The 18,862-nt window shown below is 44.5% G+C and overlaps 1 protein-coding gene across 32 annotated transcripts in view; it reads left to right on the top strand.

Annotated features, from left to right (window-relative positions):
* Positions 1-18,862, top strand: part of Ank3 (ankyrin 3) — a 612,404-nt gene that overhangs the window by 548,666 nt on the left and 44,876 nt on the right. For all 32 annotated transcript variants that reach the window (XM_076557014.1, XM_076557037.1, XM_076557040.1 and 29 more), the window contains 5 exons: positions 249-473; positions 3,148-3,302; positions 15,220-15,431; positions 17,048-17,255; positions 18,711-18,807. In XM_076557014.1, the coding sequence (XP_076413129.1) occupies positions 249-473; positions 3,148-3,302; positions 15,220-15,431; positions 17,048-17,255; positions 18,711-18,807 (897 nt within the window). The remainder of the gene's footprint in view (positions 1-248; positions 474-3,147; positions 3,303-15,219; positions 15,432-17,047; positions 17,256-18,710; positions 18,808-18,862) is intronic.

The following is an 18,862-nucleotide window of genomic DNA, read 5'->3' as shown; positions in this document are numbered from 1 at the left end:
GTGCCTGTGGTGACTTGCTTGCCTCCTGGGAGGGCGCTTCCTCCCACCGAAACCCAGTCGTCTTTCCATCTTTGCCCTGAGTCTGAGTCCCGTGCATGTCTGATGTGACTCCACAGTAGTGACTTCCAACCGTTGTTTTCAAGAAGGCACGGCAGCTGCCTTCTCCCACTGTACATTTTACGTTTGCGTTTCGAACCCCGTGCCGGGTTTACTTCTGACCTTGACGGCATCTGATTTTCCTCCTGCAGGTTTCTGGTTAGCTTTATGGTGGACGCGAGAGGGGGCTCCATGCGAGGCAGCCGCCACCACGGGATGCGCATCATCATCCCTCCACGCAAGTGTACGGCCCCCACCCGCATCACCTGCCGCCTGGTAAAGAGACATAAACTGGCCAACCCACCCCCCATGGTGGAAGGAGAGGGATTAGCCAGTAGGCTGGTAGAAATGGGTCCCGCGGGGGCACAATTTTTAGGGTAAGTTTCTCCAGTTTTTACTTTGGCCCTCTCACCGCGTCTTTGATTTTTTTTTTCCTTTAGTCCTTCCTTGCTCACTCAAGACATTACCTCTGAAAACGGCTTCATGAACCTCACTGGGGACTTGGGTGTGGTGTCACAGGTCACCGAGCTGCATAATAATAGGCCGTGGGTTCTTAACTCAGTTACTGGCCAAGGCACTTACTAACCAAGAAGCATGCTTTCTGCCCCACCCCCATCCCCCCACCACGGGTGCGTTGGATCCCTGCGGCCACCCACGGAAGTCAAGGCACCATCCTTAGAAAATATTACAGGTGGGATGATAGCACCTCACTGCATAAATGGCTACCTTGCGGGCACGTCTCTTTCAAAATAACTCTGAGAGACATAGCCCACTGGGGTGTAGGGTATTTTACAAGAAGGAAAACTGAATTTTGCTTCGTTGTCTGAGGTGGCACTTGGCAAGGCAGGCAGGCTCTGTCGTGATGGACAGTGTGTTCACCATCTCCCCTTCTTGTTTTTCTTCCTGCTGCATGGATGTTACTCAGTAAACTGCACCTTCCTACCCATCCTCCCCCTGTAAATGAGGGCGAGAGCTTGGTTAGCCGAATCCTGCAGCTTGGGCCTCAAGGAACAAAATTTATTGGGTAGGATCTTCATAGACAAGATCAGAATGTCTACAATTTTTTTTTTCCTTTCCATTTTCAATTTTTTTTTTCTGTCACACCCATGATCGTCTTCTTGTCTTCAGTTTGTTCTTCTTTTACTGGTTTTCTTTTTTACACGCTTTCAGTCGATGTGTGTCGCTGAAAGAACACACCCATAGTGGCTTGACTTAGTGTGGCATCACCCGCTACCTTGTGCTTTCGAAGCATGTGGGACTCACTGCAAGCATTCCGCTGACGTTGTGCATCTGTCGACCCACCTTTAATTTGAAATGTTTCTTCTCTGTGTACTTATTAAAGCTAGACTGATCGTCTCATTTTAACCAGTGTAAGAGAAGGTATTTGCAGGCTTTGGATCAATGTTTGCCACAAATGCTGTGTATGTGTGTGTGTGTGCGTGCGTGTGTGTCTGTGTGTATGATTAGACTTAGAAAGCACTTATGGCATGGTGTAATCTTTATGAGCTTTGGGAAGCAAAAGAAATCAACCAATGAGTAAGATAACTTTGAATATGTCAAGAACACAAGATGTCTAAAGAAATGGGACTGGGGGCAGCCGAGATGTTCTGTTGAGTTGTCCGAAGTCTTTCATCCTGTTTAAGCTGAAATGTGTCCTCGTTTGCTTGTCTGACTGTGTCTGCCTTGGCAGTTTGCATGAAAAGCCTGTTATGAATTGTCCTGCTTGGCTGTCCCCTTGGTCAAAGACCCTGCTCATACCTTCTCTCCAGCATTGTCGAGTGTACTACACAAAGCCACAGAGACAGTATTGGACACATTGACCTGCAAAGATCGTATCTTGTTCTCAAAAAATAAAATGATGCCTAATGTCTGAAGTATGGTTTAAAATTATGGGAAATTTCTTAATAACACTGATAGGAATAATTGCTCTTATTTTTGCTTGTTAAAGAATAAAGGCATTATAAAAATTTATAATGATTTTGGCCAAAAGTAAAATCATGATATTTAATCAGTCTCGTTTCAAAATGAATGCTTTTATAAGTAGTCGGATACTCATGTTATTTGTGGTTTTGATCTTTACAACAATCTCTCTTTATGCTCTGCCTACTAAAGCCTATATTTGTTGCTACCATGTGTATAGAAACAGCTAGGTTAAGACAGGTTACATACAACCTCTCTAGAGAACAATGATACTGTCTATTAAGCATCACCTGATAAAGCTGCACAATCCAACTACATAAACTGTGTGTGATTGTGGTCTGCTTACTTCCATCCATCTTTTTATCCATAATTCTGTAAAACTTAACAAAACAATTTCCCATGATTGGATTGGCGATCTTCAATACGCAGCCATTCTCCTTCATTCATTTGTGAAAGGACACTGTCAAAAGTTAACGTCTTCCTGTGACAATTTCAAGCTGACGTGTGCTCTTCCAGAACGTTCCAGTATCCCCGGATAGGTGGTGGTCAGGTCAGGCAGAGAAGCTACCCATCACCTATTCACAAATGGAACAATCAGAGAAACCGGTTTAACTGCAAAATCATGCAAACTGTTGAAGGGACTAGATTATGACAGCATCTGCTTTATTCCTGAGAGGAAAAAAATAGAGAAATGTTCTTCATAATTGGAGTAAATTTCTTTGTTAAAGAGATGACTGTGTCCTTTTAACTCATTAGCATCTTGTATATATAATGTACCTATTATGTTTTTTATTTTTTAAAAAATGGACCAGCTTTCTTTCTTTAGGGCCTATTTTAGTCATGCTTAATTCCTTCACTGAGATTGCCTATTTATATGTGTTTAATTCCCCTCCCATTCAGTTTGATGCCTAACACACAGTAGGCCTTCAAGAACTATTTGTGAATGAATGATGGCATGTTATTGGGCTTGAAGTATTATTTACTTAGCAATGATTCTGCAGCTTTGAGACCCAACCCAAATGGCACCTCTGATTTCCAACTCAGTACTGTTAATGAGACTTTTTTTTTTTTAAATTCTACCATCGATACATTTAATTTGGTCCAAAAATCATGTGGCTTTTTGTTTTCTAGCCCTGTCATCGTGGAGATCCCTCATTTCGGGTCCATGAGAGGGAAGGAGAGGGAACTTATTGTTCTCCGCAGTGAAAATGGTGAGACCTGGAAGGAGCATCAGTTTGACAACAAAAACGAAGACCTCACCGAGCTCCTGAACGGCATGGATGAAGGTAATGATGCCCCTCGCGTCTGTGGGTGCGGACAGGCAGAATGCAGGGGGCTGTGCAGAGTGAGTGACGTGCTGCTCGAACATTCCCTGATGCAGAGTCCAGGGCCTCGCACATGTACTGCTGTTTTCCATGCCTACGCTCCCAGCACCAGCGCGGTTCAGATGGACAAACACCCTCATTGTTCTGTCGGGTTTTTTTTGATCAAATTCATCAGTCTTTCCAAGACCCGAGAAGGCTTTTATTTAGTTAAAAGAGTAACACGAGGGGGTGCAGGTGGGGGATCCAATGGGAGTATATAGTATTTACCTACAGCATGAGCATTTACAATATGTTTTTGGAATTTTCGTTCCATTTTCTCTTAACTTATTTCAACATCTTTCATGATTTTTTACTGTCTCTTGAGCCACAATTTTTTTTTTTAAAAAAATAACTGTCAAAACTTATTGGAGTCTGTGTGTTTTGATGTCTTATTCTTTGAGCTAGTGAAGCTAGTGTGTGACTACAGGTCTCTTTCACATACATTCCTTTTGGGGGGGGCGTGGGTGTCTGGAGGTGTTAAGATAGGATTTCACGTAGCCCAGGTAGTAGCGGATGACCTTGAACACGTGATCCTCCTGCCTTTGATGTCTCAGAGCTAAGATTACAGTTGTGTGCTGCCCGTGCCCGTTTCACACTCCTCGTGGTTTTGTGATGCTTAGAACTGTATCAGTTTTTCTTAGTAAATGGTGGGTACCAACCGGCTTGAAGAGTACACATGTAATGCCATCTTCCTTGAGATGCAACACAAGGCAAGTTAGAGAACTAGCTCGTGAAATGGTGCTGTGGAAAGGAATCCCAGCTGACTGTGACGGCAACTCTCCCTCCTAACTGGTGTAGACTCCACAGCTGTTTTATGTCACAGTGGCGATCTGTTCCATAAAATCGGTTCTTTTATCGTTTTATTCACTGTGTTTGGAATTCATCTACTGGGGCCTCAGTACCTCTTGTGGGTTCAGACTGTGGACCATGGAGGTAGACAGATTTGGGATGTTTAAAGAATGAATGAGCAAGTCCCTGAACCCCTGTGAGCCTAGAAATAGAAATTGTTCTCTTTATTTGTACAGGGTTACCATTAAGATGAATAAGTAATTATGTGAAGCCCTTAGGAAATAGACTCCTTAAGCTTTTAGTTGAATACCAGTTATTGTCACAATTGTTTTCATCTATAGGAAAAAAAAGTGCCATACCAAAAATTTGATATAGGCTGGAGTCACCATCAATCATGCAATTTCAAGATGTCTATACACTAAGGCAGAAAGAAACTGTCTCATCTGCACTGGAAAAAAAAAATTCCTTTTCATGTGGAAATTCGAAAAGAAAGCATAGTTCATAAGCTCAAAAATCTTATTCTTTATTATTATTATCATTTTATGTGTATGAGTATCTTGCCTGAATATGTGTCTGTGCGTCACATGTGTGCTTGGTGCCTGAGGAGTTGGTAAGCCTTCAGTGGGTGCTGGGAATCGAACCCGGGTCTTTCACAATGGCAACAAGTGCCCTTAACTACTGAGCCAACTCTCCAGCCAAATCTTATTCTTACTTAACAGACCACAAAGCAGACATTTCATTGAACCCAAGTGACTTACGCAGCTTGCCTTGTGAAGCGGAAGGGATAGGGCTGCAATCTAATTGTGCCTGTTTTCAAAGAGTTACAGCTATATCCCACTTGTTTTCAAAATGCATGTCCTATGAGAAAGAAAACAGGTGGAAAATTCTAGAAACCTCTAGATTTGGTCCGGATGAGATTTGTTCAAGATTAAGTCCAAAATAGTCCTTGTAAGTGATACATTCAGTGAGTGTAGATTATCCAAGGTGTGTGCAAATGCTGCTGGGAAAATAATTTCTTAACTATGTTTTTAAAGACCAGGTAAAACTTTGGTTCCATTTTACACAATGAAAAGGAAGTGTAGATACTTCCACGTTTAATGAGTCCAGTACTAGAGCCCATTAGAGCAAGATGTTTTGGTCACACATTAAATATAACAGTTAATAAGAATGAAGGGAGTGAGCCGGGCGGTGGTGGCACATGCCTTTAATCCCAGCATTCGGGAGGCAGAGGCAGGTGGATCTCTGTGAGTTCGAAGCCAGCCTGGGCTACAGAGTGAGTTCCAGGAAAGGCGCAAAGCTACACACAGAAACCCTTTCTCGAAAAACCAAAAAACAAAGAATGAAGGGAGCACAACATATTTATAATGGAGGCTCAGTTATCAGTTAATCTGATTTCATACCAACCTCAAGTCCCACTTCCCACCACTGTCCTGATCCCCAAAGATACTTTGTTATCTCTAGAACATCCCTATACCAAAGCTACTTAAAAGTGGAAATCATTCTGGTTTTTTGTTTTTGTTTTTTTAAAAGCCACAAGTTCTTTTCCTTGAATATTCAACTGTAGACTAAGTTCTCCCAGGAAGGAGAGCCAGGCCATAGCAGGAGGTCCATGTCCAGAAAAAACCTCATCCACACCCTCCTGAGGAAGCAATGCTGCATTGTTAGATACTGGGTACCTGGCATGAGCCAGGTGATTCCCCTGGTGAGCGAGAAATATCCTCGGGGCCCCACACTCAAGAGTCAAAAGCAGGGCTTCACCCTGTGTTCCTCCCAATTCTTGTTGGATAGCTAAAAAAGCAACCCATGAAATAGACCAATCACGCAAGATTTCCTTCAAGAACTAAATCAGTCTACTGTTACTGTACTCAACCTGAGAGTTTCTCTCATCATAACAATTAGGTGTCATACATTGTCTATGGCAAGTGACATCCGCTACCCCCTAACACATGCTTACTTTAAATGTCTCCTTTTAATCCCTTCTCCATAAGTGCATTTCATGTAGTATTTTAGTCTATATTTCAATAATCAGTCTTCCTCCATGCAATTGTCTAAAACTATTAATACCCACATGTTTAATACCATCTTAGTCAATAATATTCCGGTCTCCAGTTTTTACTAAGCAAGGCAGTTGTTGGGGCTGAGGGGATGCTCAGTGGATAAAGCGCTTGCCATGTAAACATAAGGGCCAGTCTTGGGATCCCTAGAGCTCCCTAAAAGCTGCCCGCAATCCCAGCACTCAAGAGGCAAAGAGAGGGAGTCCCAGGGGCAAACTGGCTAGCTTGACTAGCCAGAATTGGCTAGCTCCAGATTTAGCAAGACGCCCTCCTTCAAGAAACCCTTCCTTCAAGAAAGGTACCTGGCCTCAACTTCAGGCCTCCACATGCACAAACATGTGGGAAACACATACACAAAAGAAAAATAAAAGAGTTGTAAAGACCAGATAGGCTTTATTGTTTTAACATATGCAGAGTTTTTCCATGCATACAAAAGTTAATTGCTAGAACAACTTCAAGGAGCCACAGGTCCAAGTAAGGGGACAATTTTCCCAGTGTGATACTGACATTGGCATCATGGTCTGTGGAAGTCATCGAGGCCAGAATTCCCATCCGGGCCTCACACTCGCTGTTATGTGGCTGGAGCCGATCTCTTGAACATTCATCTGAGTGCACCTTGCGAGGATACCTTGCGGGTAGCTCCCGGGCAATGGGTGAGCTGGTACATGTTGAGTTCCTACAGAAATGCCTGCTGCACAGAACCACTCACTCAGAGTCACAGAGTCACAGCCACCGCACAAGCTATATATAGACAACTAACTGCAGTCTGGCACTGGCCTAAGGACAAAGGGGCATTTTCCCCCGTTTGCTCGGCGCTACCATTTGCAGGTCGCGCTATCTGCCTGTGGGAGTTCTTTCTATCTATCTTCCAAGTGAGCCCCAGTTCCAGATACGCAGACAAGGTCAAGCACACACCACTACCCAGTCAAGAAGTGGTAAACAGATGTGGATTTCCAAACACCGGTTGCCTTCTGTATTGCACACATTCGCCTCTGTATAGTCTCAAATGAAGCATGCTCCTTGTGATGGCCGCTATGAATTCTTGTCCTGAGAGGACTGGGACTCACCCAAGGAGATGAGCACTCAGGCACACCTGGGAGGTATTATTTTTAGGCTTCGGGCTTGCCTGTGAGGGAACCAACCCCCACCCCCTGAGGTTAACTGAGGTGCCCTCCAAGTGAGTGGCAGCGTTCCCTGGATTGGGGTCTTGGATTGTAACAAGGGAGGAAGCTAGCTGAGCATAAATATTCACCATTCCAGCTTCCTGGGTGGATAAGGCTGCCTTAAGCTCCTGTTACTATGAATTTACTCTACCCTTATGATAACCTCTACCCTGAAACTGTAAACCAAAATAAACCCGTGTGTGTGTGTGTGTGTGTGTGTGTGTGTGTGTGTGTGTGTGTGTGTGTGTGTTCATCCCAGACAAGGCCTTTGATTGTACAGCTCTATTACTCTACACCTTATTGCCTTGAGACAGGGTCTCTCTCGCTTTTTTCCCCTTGGCTAAGTGACCAGCAAGCCCCAACTCCTCTCCTGTCTCCACCCCCACCCCATCCCACCTCCTGACTCCAGTACTGGGATTACACAGGCAAGCCTGGCCATGCCAGGCTTTGTAAGTGGGTATCGGGGATCCCAGTTCAGGTGGTCCTGTTTGCACCAAGCTGCCTTCCCCGGCTCCCACTCCTGTTATTGTTAAACAAGCCACAGCATCAGTGGTGAGGTCAGTTAGGCAAGCATGTTAGCCAAGCTGAGTCGAGGTATACTTCTGGGATAACACAGTGTTTGTCTGGGTGTGAAGAACCTGCCCTTACCAACTCAGGTTTGAGGTGACAAAGGCAGTTTTTATCTCTGGCAGCAGACAGAGATTTTTATCTATGTCCTTGCAGAAGGAAACATGCTGCAGATGAGTTAACAAAATTCACAGGCACGCACGCTGTCACCAAGCAGTGCACCAAACTGAATCCACGCTGTCAGTTTAACGAAAACCTTAATTAAACGCAGAGCCTCCAAAGTCCTAAGGGCTGTTTGTAGTTCTGTCAAACCTGGGAGCCTGCGCTAAAAGGCCCCTGCCTCCTCAGTGGTCCCTGACGTACAAATCAACTCAGAGGGCTGTGGGTTTATCACTGCAGTAGCCAGTGGATGCAAGTGCCTGATAAAAAAGAGTGTGGTGCAAATGTAACCCATGCTCGAGAGAATACACCCACTTCTAACTGTATTTGTGTCAATGGTATATTAGAAGTAAATTTCTAGGTTCAAAATTGGCGCTTCGGTTCAAGATATTTTAACATCATCAAGCTTGAGACAAATAGTAATTTTAAAGGTGCCACGTCATTGATAAGCAGGGACAAAATATGGCGCTTTACATTATGTACATGGTACATCAGCACCACCTGCTGGAATCATCTGGTAGTGACCATTTTGAAAAATTTTCCAACTTTCCAGCTTCCTAACTCAAGATGGCATTTGAAGCGCCCAATAAATAAATAACAGTTTGCTTCAAAATCCCAAAACAAATAACAACAAAATGTTTACGTATTTTCAATCTGTTCCCATAAACTGGTATTTTAAACCAGCTGAAGGAAGACTGCTGCATGTCTAAAGGAAAAATGCTTCAAAATAGTCTCTGAAACCAGAGACTTTGAAAACGAAAATTGAGCCAAAGCAAATTCCTTCCTTCTTTCCTTCCTCCCTTCCTTCCTGTCTCTCTCTGTCTCTGTCTCTCTCTGTCTCTGTCTCTGTCTCTCTCTGTCTCTCTTTCTCTCTCTCTCTCTCTCTCTCTCTCTCTCTCTCTCTCTCTCTCTATCTCTCTCTCTCTCATGTATACAGTGTTCTGCCTGCAGGCCAGAAGAGGGCACCAGATCTCATTATAAATGGTTGTGAACCACCATGTGGTTGCTGAGAATTGAACCCAGGTCCTCTGAGAAAAGCAGCCAGTGCTCTTAACCTCTGAGCCACCTCTCCAGCCCAATCATTCCTACTTTCATATGTTCTGTGTATATGGATTTGCCAGCAAGTAGATGTTATGACCATCAGTGGGTCAGAGTAAGGACCTCAGATATGTTGCTCCGTGGGTCAGACACAGCACATTAGCCCAAGCTGGGCATCAGCATTAGCCACCTTCAGTGTGGCATGCCTTCAGAGGCCAGTGTGCCCAGCATAGCAGGTCTATGCTGTAACTCCTGGATGTGGTGCATATGATGGGCACCTGGTGGATGGTATTTAACTTCAAGGCATTTTCCATGATCTGGTTTCGAGACAGGATTGTATTGATTGTTTTTCTCCTCAAATGTAGTGGTAGTGGTGTAAAGGTTTGAAGAGAGGCATGATGGGATCATTTCCCCCGAAAACAGTGTTTCTATCTGCACAATGGGTAAGCAGGCTGAGCAGAGCATGTAATTGAGCAGAAATTAAACCCTAGCACAGAAACTGTCATTTGTGGAATGTTGAGGCATCTGTATTTCTTTCCTTAGACTTCACATTCACACCGACCTGGTCACACTCATACCAACCAGGTCATAAACAGCCTTTGAGAACAAAGGCATTAGATGAACATGGTTGCTGGGAACTGAACACAGGTCCTCTGGAAGAGCAGGAAGTGCTCTTAACTCCTGAGCCATCTCTCCAGCTCCTGAGTTCTCCATTTGGAAGGCCAGCTATAGACAGGATGAGTGCACTAAGACATGGCAAGTCTAAGGTCTTCTGAGCTAATTGTGGGAGAAGCAATCTGGGACAGTCAGATTGAAGTACCCAGTGTGGAACTGGGGGTCTATACTGTTAACAAGCAACACCAATCCATAACAGTAGCACAATTACAATTACGAAGTAGCAATGAAACCATTCTGTGGTTGGGAGTCACTACAACCTGAGGAATTGTATTAAAGAGTCCCAACATAAGGAAGGTTGAGAACCACTGTACTAGGGACTCCATGCAGGCACCACATTTATGGTATGGATTACCTTCTGGGCATTTTCTCTGTGCCAGGAAGGAAAGCTAAGCAAAAATTCTTGGTCATATATTCCTACTTCTCTGTTCTAAATAATGGACCATTTAAAAATCTCAATGTATATAAATTCATTTCCCCCAAAAGATACCAGTATTTGTCAGGCTTTATTACTGGTTGTCTGGCCGTCTGACTCATCTAATGGATTTTTTATATTCTGCAATACAAAACGTTGAGAGGGGTTGTATATTCTCATGAGTTTTTAATTCCCTTAGACCATCCCCTAAACAGTAACTTGAATTTAAAACACATGGCAGGAACAGACCTCACTGGGGATTTAAGAACCAGGAAGACTAAAACCACTTTTTCATATAGAAATGTTTTAAAAGGCTTTTTTAATTTTTGCGTGACTGTGGGCATGTCTGTAGAGACCAGAGGACAACTTTCAGGAGTGGGTTCCATGGACCTAACTTGGGTCATCGGATTTGTACAGCAATCACTGGTATTCACTAATAAGCTATTTCACTGGCCCTCACATGGAACTCTTTATAAAAATTATTTTTAAAAAAGAGCACACAACAGCAACTTCCTGCTACCTATATTATCAAAGTGTGATCTAAAGGCTTGCCGGTTCTCCATAGCAGAAATCGTTCACACTTCACTCATTGCTGATTGAATTCTTGGTTAAGCAACTACAATATGCCAGCCCGTCAGTGCCAAACAATGCTTGTTTTAACGTGATTTCACGGTTAATTCATCTTTTGGGAAAAGACAACCTAACTCTTAGTGCACACCAACTTCAGAGTCAAAAGCGTTGAGAGAAGCTACCTGGGCCAGTGGTTGTGGCCCAAGTTGAAGCCAAGCATCAAGAGTTTGTTTTATTCACACTCGTAGCCTTCCTCACCCCCAACCCCACCCCACCCACCCCTGCCCCCGCAGCTGGGTCTTCACTATCTGATTTTCTTTTTCTTTTTAATATAATATTTTAATTAGTTCTTCGAGAATTTCATATAGCTCCTCCCTCAAAATCTTCCTAGATCTACCCCCTACCTTCTACCTTTTCCTAACTTAATGCTTTCTTTTTTTTCTCTTTTTTTTCAAACAATTCACTGAGAAGTTACCTGTTTTCAAACATTCATCTACATCATTTTATTGTTATTTCAGCTCCTTTTTAAAGAGCAATCTGTGGCAAAATGTAGTTTTATTATTATTATTATTTATTACATAGTTATATATTTACTGATACGCATGTAGTAGCCCATAAATATTCGTTAAGTATTTTACTTTTGTGAGTTTTATGGGGGGGGGGTCCCGGAAGTGGGCATCATATACCATGCAGCTGGAATTACAAGTGATCGTGAGCCACCTGATGAGGATCCTAGACACAGCACCCAGGTCCTCTGCAAGAGCAGAGAACGCTCCTGAGCAGAGCCCTCTCCCCAGCCCCCTGCCTCCCTACATACACTCTTGGTGCGACATCTTATAGTTGGTCTCTTCCCCCTCTCTCTGTTTCTACACACATTACATGGATAGGTACGTGGTTATATAAAAATGTGGTCAGTCGGTCCAGAATGCCCTTGAGCAGTCTCATACTCTCAGGACACAGGTCCTTCTAGCAGAATTAGGAAAAACTCACCTATTCGAATGCCATTTCATGACAGTCTGCATGAACAGCTGAGCCACTTTGCAGGACCACCTAGTGACAAATTGGTGGTCACAGCAGAAGATACCTATTTAGTTGGTGGGGATGTGATCCAGCCATTGACACAGATGATCTGGACTTTCTCCGGTGGCCACAGGCGCCATGAACTCTGGGAATTTACTCTCCTTGTGTAAACTAAACGACCCCTGCGGGGGAACTTGGCTCTCAGTTGCAAACTCCCTTGCAGTATTTTTCCTGAATCCTTACTTTGTCGCTGTTCTGGGCACCATTGCCCTACCTTTTGCCTCCAGTGTTTAGGTTTTGAGAGTCAATGCCGCTGAAACAGACAAGAGCAAACTTCCAACTCCACTTTCTGTCCCGGATGAGGCCAGTTTTAATTTCCCCTCGTGGACAACTGGTTTGATTTCCCCAACTCCGTGTTCAGGGGTTGATCTGTAAAACGCGCCGCTGCAATGACCCGTTTCGCCATTCAGTATATTTTTTATTTGGGATGAGTCCTGATTTCAGCCCGAGGCAAAAATTGTCCTCATGGATGGGCAGTGAGATGTGTGGAGAGGGTGAGGCTCCAATGAACAGTAAACCCTGAAAATAGCAGTGGTCCACCCCCCTGAGGTTTGGGAGTTGTTCCTTTATCCCTGGATGATGTCCTCCCACTCCTTCCCACCCCCAGGAGCATCCCTTGTTCCTGTGAAGTAACCATTGCTCGACTTGAAGGTTCCTTCTACGACTTGCTCATAGATGCACAAACACATTCCGATGACATGGTGTTCCTAAAAAGGTTTCTGCTTAGCACGTGGCTCACATCTTCTCTGCTCTGTGGGTCACTCCTTGGGCTCCCTCCTTCCATGCTGCCTCTTCCAATATCTCTTTTTCCAGACACTACATCTAAGTGAGACCTTCCTCCCTGCCCCCGTTCTCTGGTCATCTCCGATTCCTCTCTTGGTTCTACTTTCTTCTCAGTGTGGTTTCTGCTGCACACCCCCATCCCCACCCCCTCTATTAGACTGTAAGTTCCGTGTATGTGGTAACATTAACTCCTGCATATACCCAATAACTAAGGGATGTATATGGCTGGCCTTCAGTAAACACTTGGTAGATGAATGAATCCAAAGCTTTCTGTGCACCCACAGGGCTGTGTGGAATGTGAGTGTGGGGCATGTCTTATTGATGGGCACATGGTTGTCCAGTGCTCATCTGTCAGTCAACAAAGCTTTGCATGGGTTCATGGGGAAAAAAAAAAAAACTGTAAGAAAATAGGATTTCTAGGTCCAAGGAATTTCATTTTGAATGGGTGGTTCCCAATTCTCTTCGACTTTAATTTTATGTATTATTGGAGGAAGAGTGTGGGTGCTGTGGCACACATGTGGCGTTCAAAGGACAACTTTCAGGAGTTGGTTCTCCTTCCTCTGTGGGTTCCTGGGGTCACACTCAGGTCCATCAGCAGCATGCACCTTTCCCTGCTGAGCCATCTCACAGGACTGTCAATGTCATTCTCAGGAGATCATTCCCATTCACACCTAGCTGTGGTTACTAGGAGCACACACCTTTTCTCATCATTTCCCGATTCTTCAAAAATGGGGAACTTATCTTAGCTGCCTGAAGAGGTGGACGGGGAGGTGGAGATTATTATTGTTTTTTATGATTTCCCTGTAAAGTGTTGGATTTGAACATTGTATGTCTATTGACCGTTTTCCAGCTTCGGGGAAACATCCTAACATTTTTCTGTGACCTCCTCATGTGTCTCTTGTCAAATCACAGCCTGCATGCGTGTCCATCACATGAGCAGGTGCTCATGTCAGCTGAGACTGTTAACCTTCCAGCTGTACCTCTCTCAAGTTTACTGTTTTGTCATGGAAAGCATCACACTTTTATCCATAAAATAGTCTTTGGGGGTCACCAAGATGATGGAGTGGTTAAAGACACTTGCCACCAAGCCTGATGACCTGAGTTTGATCCCACAGTTGCTCTCTGACCTCCACGTGTGTTCACACACACATACACACATGCACATATAAATAAATGAATGTAATTTAAAAATTACCCCCAGACCAACAAGATGCCCCCCACCACCACTCCAGACATGGTTTTTCTATGTAACAGCTCTGGCTGTCCTGGAACTCACTCTGTAGACCAGGCTGGCCTCAAAATCACAGAGATCCACCTGCATCTGCCTCCCGAGTGCTGAGATTAAAGACGTGCAAAACCACTGCCCAATTATTTAAAATTTAAGTTTGTTGTGTTTGTGCATGTGTGTGTGTTGTGCATATGGGTACCCACACAGGCCAGAAGAAGGTGTTGGATCTTCTAGACCTGGAGTTATAGGTAGTTGTGAGCTACCCAACCTGGGTCCTAGGAACTGGACTGGTATCCTCTGGAGGAGCAAGAAACACTTTTAACCATGGAGTCATCTCTCCAGCCCCTACCCCCAGCCTTTTTCCAATCTTGGACAGGAAGGTTTGCCCTAAACCCCAACTAGAGGTGTGCCACCACTGCCCACCAAGATTCCAGTGTTTAAAGATGTTTGTTCCTCCCAAGCAGAATTTATTAGTAGCTTTACAGTATCTTTGCAAAGCTTGGTATTTTATGATCCCTGTAGTTTTCTCTACCTCTGTGTGTGTGTGTGTGTGTGTGTGTGTGTGTGTGTGTGTGTGTGTGTTATAGCTACTAAATAGAAAGATGACCAACTGTATAAGATTGGGAGTTGAAGCAGGCACAAAAGACAAATACTGCATGATCTTACAGGCATGGAGTAACGCAGTTGGTCTTATACTACTTGAAGGTAGAATGGTGGGTAGGAAAGGCTGGGGAGAGGTTGAACATTGGTTCAAAGTTACTGTGGATAGGAGCAAAGTGTTCTGCTATACAGTAAGGTGGGCGAGCGCAATGACAGGGATATACTGTACATTTCAAAAAGCTACAAAGGAAATATTTGAGAAGATCGTTGTATGGAAACTGATTCATGCATTACATGGTATATATGAGCTGAAATGTCTCATGGGACCTTGGACGTTCAATTAGCATGTTTTAGAGTATCAATTCAAATTTTTAAAAAAAATCCCTTCCTGGGTTGGGGCTATGACTCAACTATCAGAGTGCTTGTGCAGAATGCATTGAGTCCTGGGTTCAATCCTCAGCACCCCAGAAAACTAGATGTAATGGATGGCACATGCCTATAATCTTAGCACCTGAGAGGTAGTTAGGAGGACCAGAAGGATCAAAAATTCAAGTTCATCCTTGGCTATCTAGTGAGTTTGTGGCCAGCCTGGGCTACATGAGAACTTGTATCAAAAAAAATAATAATAATTTTTAAAATTGTCTTAAACACCAGTTGGTGTCAAGGTGCTTTGTGCAAAGGCACCTGTTCATGGCTTCTCATCCTTGCTGTCTTCCAGAACTTGACAGCCCAGAAGAGCTGGGGACGAAGCGCATCTGCAGGATCATCACGAAGGATTTCCCCCAGTATTTTGCGGTAGTTTCCCGGATTAAGCAGGAAAGCAACCAGATTGGTCCTGAAGGTGGGATTCTGAGCAGCACTACAGTGCCCCTCGTTCAGGCGGCTTTCCCAGAGGGTGCCTTAACCAAAAGGATCCGAGTGGGTCTCCAGGTACTGATCACAAAGCCTGGACTTTGCAAGTCCTCTGTACATGTGAAGAACTCATGGACACATCTTGCTCCGGAAGCATTATAGTCATTCATCCTTTGGGATATTGATAATTAGAGCGTTTGGGGAATTAATCTCAAATGGAGAGTATTTAAGTGTAAAGCTAGCTGATTGACTGGTCAGACATGCTTATGTATTTTTAGCAGTTTTCTGTTTAAAAGACTCAGCTGGGGCTGGGGAGCTGGCTCAGTTGGCAAATGCATTCTGAGCAAGCATGAGAACCAAAAGTTCGATTTAAAAAGAGTCCCATTTAAAAAGAGCCAGATGTGGCAGCATGCACTGGGGGTGGGGGAAGAGCAGAGTAGGAGGATCCCAGCCAGTCTTGACAAACTGGTAGTTCCAGATTCCATGGAAGATCTTGTCTCAGAAAATAAGGCGGAGAGCATTTGAGAAAGATACCTCATGACCTCTGTCCTCTGTATAGAGTGATATGCATCATCTCCATTGGTTTCCTTTAGAAAATACCCTTCTCATTGTAGGTCCTTGGCCTCTGTGTATAGAGCAGCATACTAGAGCTTAGTCTATAACATGTTGCTGAATTTTTCAAGCGCTCACATTTGGGCTTATAGGACTTCATAAATGCTGGGCTTTGTCCAATCCAGTTGGAACTTGGTTGGGTTTAGAAGGCTGGCAAAAATGATCTTTCTTATATTTATTCACTCCAATTAGTTTAGTCTTGAGCTCTTTATTTTTCTTTATTGCAGAAGAAAAATAGAAAATGATGTAATGATCATTTTTTGTTGTTAATCCTCAGATTAAAAGTTGAACTGACCATTAGCTTTTCTTTGTGAGGCTAGACTCTCATTCTGAGGCATTGTTGGGGAGAGGGGTGGTAGGCAGGCCCTATGTGTCAGTGGGGTTCCCTTCATCTGCCCCCTCATATTGAAGCACTTCTCCAGACAGTAGAGACACCAAAAGCAGTAAGTTAGGCCTGGCTGACTATAACTCATCCCTTCTGAATTAGAGGTTGCTCCTTGCCTCCGAGAGCCTCACAGCTTATTTCTTGTACAGGGTAATTTTGTGAGGCTTCAGGGAGTGTCCTGCACAGGGTTAACATATACTGAGGTTGTCCTTGCTTACCTCCTCTTTGCTCTGAGATTTGGCTCCCTCCCCTCCCAGCAAGCCAGTATGGTCTGCTCCCCTGAGAAAACCGCTCTGCCCTGGTTAGGGTCATTTCATTTCTCTGCCTTCCCAAAGCAGTGAGGAAAAGGGGTAAAGATAGACATGGATTTTGTTATCAGTATCCTCCCGCCATTCTCTATTAAAAACTACATCTTCAAATTAAAAACAAAATGGGGGGGGGGGGTGGAGCGATGGCTCAGCAGTTAAGGGCACTGGCTGCTCTTCCAGAGGGCCTGAGTTCAATTCCCAGCAACCACATGGTGGCTCACAAGCATCCATAATGAGATCTGGTGCCCTCTTCTGGCCTGCAGGCATATATTCAGACGGGACACTGTATACATAATAACTAAATTTTTTAAAGCTTTTTTTTTTTTAAAGATTTATTTAAGTCTACTTTTATTTAAGGTTTTGTTTTTGTGTGTTTCCCTCTGCTGTAGGCTCAGCCTGTTCCAGAGGAGATTGTGAAAAAGATCCTTGGAAACAAAGCAACATTTAGCCCCATTGTGACTGTGGAACCGAGGAGGAGGAAATTCCATAAGCCAATCACCATGACCATTCCGGTGCCCCCACCCTCAGGAGAAGGCGTGTCCAATGGGTACAAGGGGGACACCACGCCCAACCTTCGGCTCCTCTGCAGCATTACAGGTATGGATCCCCCACCCCCACCCCCCACCCCACCCCCGTAGTGACTCCTGTCTGTCTGCCTCGACTGTGTGTGGAGGTACAAAGCGTAGAAAACAAGGAATGAGTCCTGTATTCATTCTCTTCAATCCTCTCAATGGGAAAATTTCCACCAGGAACAAGGCTCCTGGTATATTTAAAATTCAGCGTTTTTTTTTTTAAATACGCATATTAGAAATCAAGCCCTTTTAGCGTTGTTGAGGTGTTACTGACTCGACTGAAGTGCTTAGGGAACCATGACAGAGGTAAGCAACCAAGTAGCATCTTTTGGAGAGGGGAAATGAATGAGCTCTTGGGGGAAGATCTCCCAGGGCCTGAATGGGAAGTGTTGAGGATGATGCCTTCGGTGCCACCCAGCTGTGCTCATCAGCGTCACCCAGGCCTGAGAACACATTTCGTTTTAAGTACCTAGAATCCAGATCTCAAGCCCAAAAGACAGCTCAGCAAGAAATGGCATCTGCGGGCAAGCCCGAGTTCAATACCCAGAACTCACGTGGTGGAAGAACTGAGTCCAGTAAATTCTGACCTAAACACACACACACACACAGAGACACACACAAATGCAAAAAGAACTTTAGAATCCAGACTTCAGTTGACCCTTTGATTTTTTTCCCTGATTGGTCACTGAGCTCAAGTCAAAGATGAACCAAGTCAAGGTTTCACCCTGTTCTTTGATGTCCAATTCTTCCTTTTAGCCAGGAAAAGTGGTATTTCAGCCAAGGACAAAATGAGCAGCTACCTAAACTTTCCTGATGATTCCCCACCCCACTTTAAAAAACCAAAACCAAAAGCCTACTTGGGAGGCTAGGGAAAGGGCTCAGTTGAAGCGCCTGCTGCTTAAGCATGATCCACACACAGGATCCACTTGTCTACAACGCTAGCCCAGGGGGTTGGGGAGGAAGGCAGGCGATCTCTGAGCTCATTAGCAGACCAGCCTAGCTGAATCAGTGTGCTCCAGATTCAGTGAGAGACTTTGTTTCAAAGAATAAGGTAGACAATGAAGGAAGATACCCAATGTAAATCTCTGGCCTGTGAACACATGTGGACATTCAGGCACCCGCATCCATATATATATGTGCATGTGTGCGCGCGCGCGCGCACGCACACACACACACACACACACACACACACCTCTGAAAACTGCAAAGATGATACATTTAACATATTATCCCAAGTTGAAACTATCCCTTGTGATCCAGACAAAGAGGAAATAATATATGTACTTGTGAATTCCAGTGAACGCCCCGTTAGCAGGTAAGAGGATGAAGGTGAGCAGAGGCAGTCACGTGTACTGCACCGCAGAACCGGAAGCGCTGTAGCCAGCCTCTTAGTGGCTGCCGGAAGAACAGCCAGGTGATGGGCAGTTAGTCTGCAGGGAGCCACTTTATGGTAAAGTCACTCTGTCTGTGCTGTCCCCAGGGGGCACCTCGCCGGCTCAATGGGAAGACATCACAGGAACCACCCCTCTGACCTTCATAAAGGATTGTGTGTCTTTCACAACCAATGTTTCAGCCAGGTATGGAAGTGAAAGTTCGAAGAGCGCCATGGAATTCATTGTCTCACCTTTTGGG

Source organism: Peromyscus maniculatus, chromosome 21 (genome assembly GCF_049852395.1).
Source record: "Peromyscus maniculatus bairdii isolate BWxNUB_F1_BW_parent chromosome 21, HU_Pman_BW_mat_3.1, whole genome shotgun sequence".
Classification (NCBI taxonomy): domain Eukaryota; kingdom Metazoa; phylum Chordata; class Mammalia; order Rodentia; family Cricetidae; genus Peromyscus; species Peromyscus maniculatus.
This window is presented reverse-complemented; position numbering and strand designations above follow the sequence as displayed.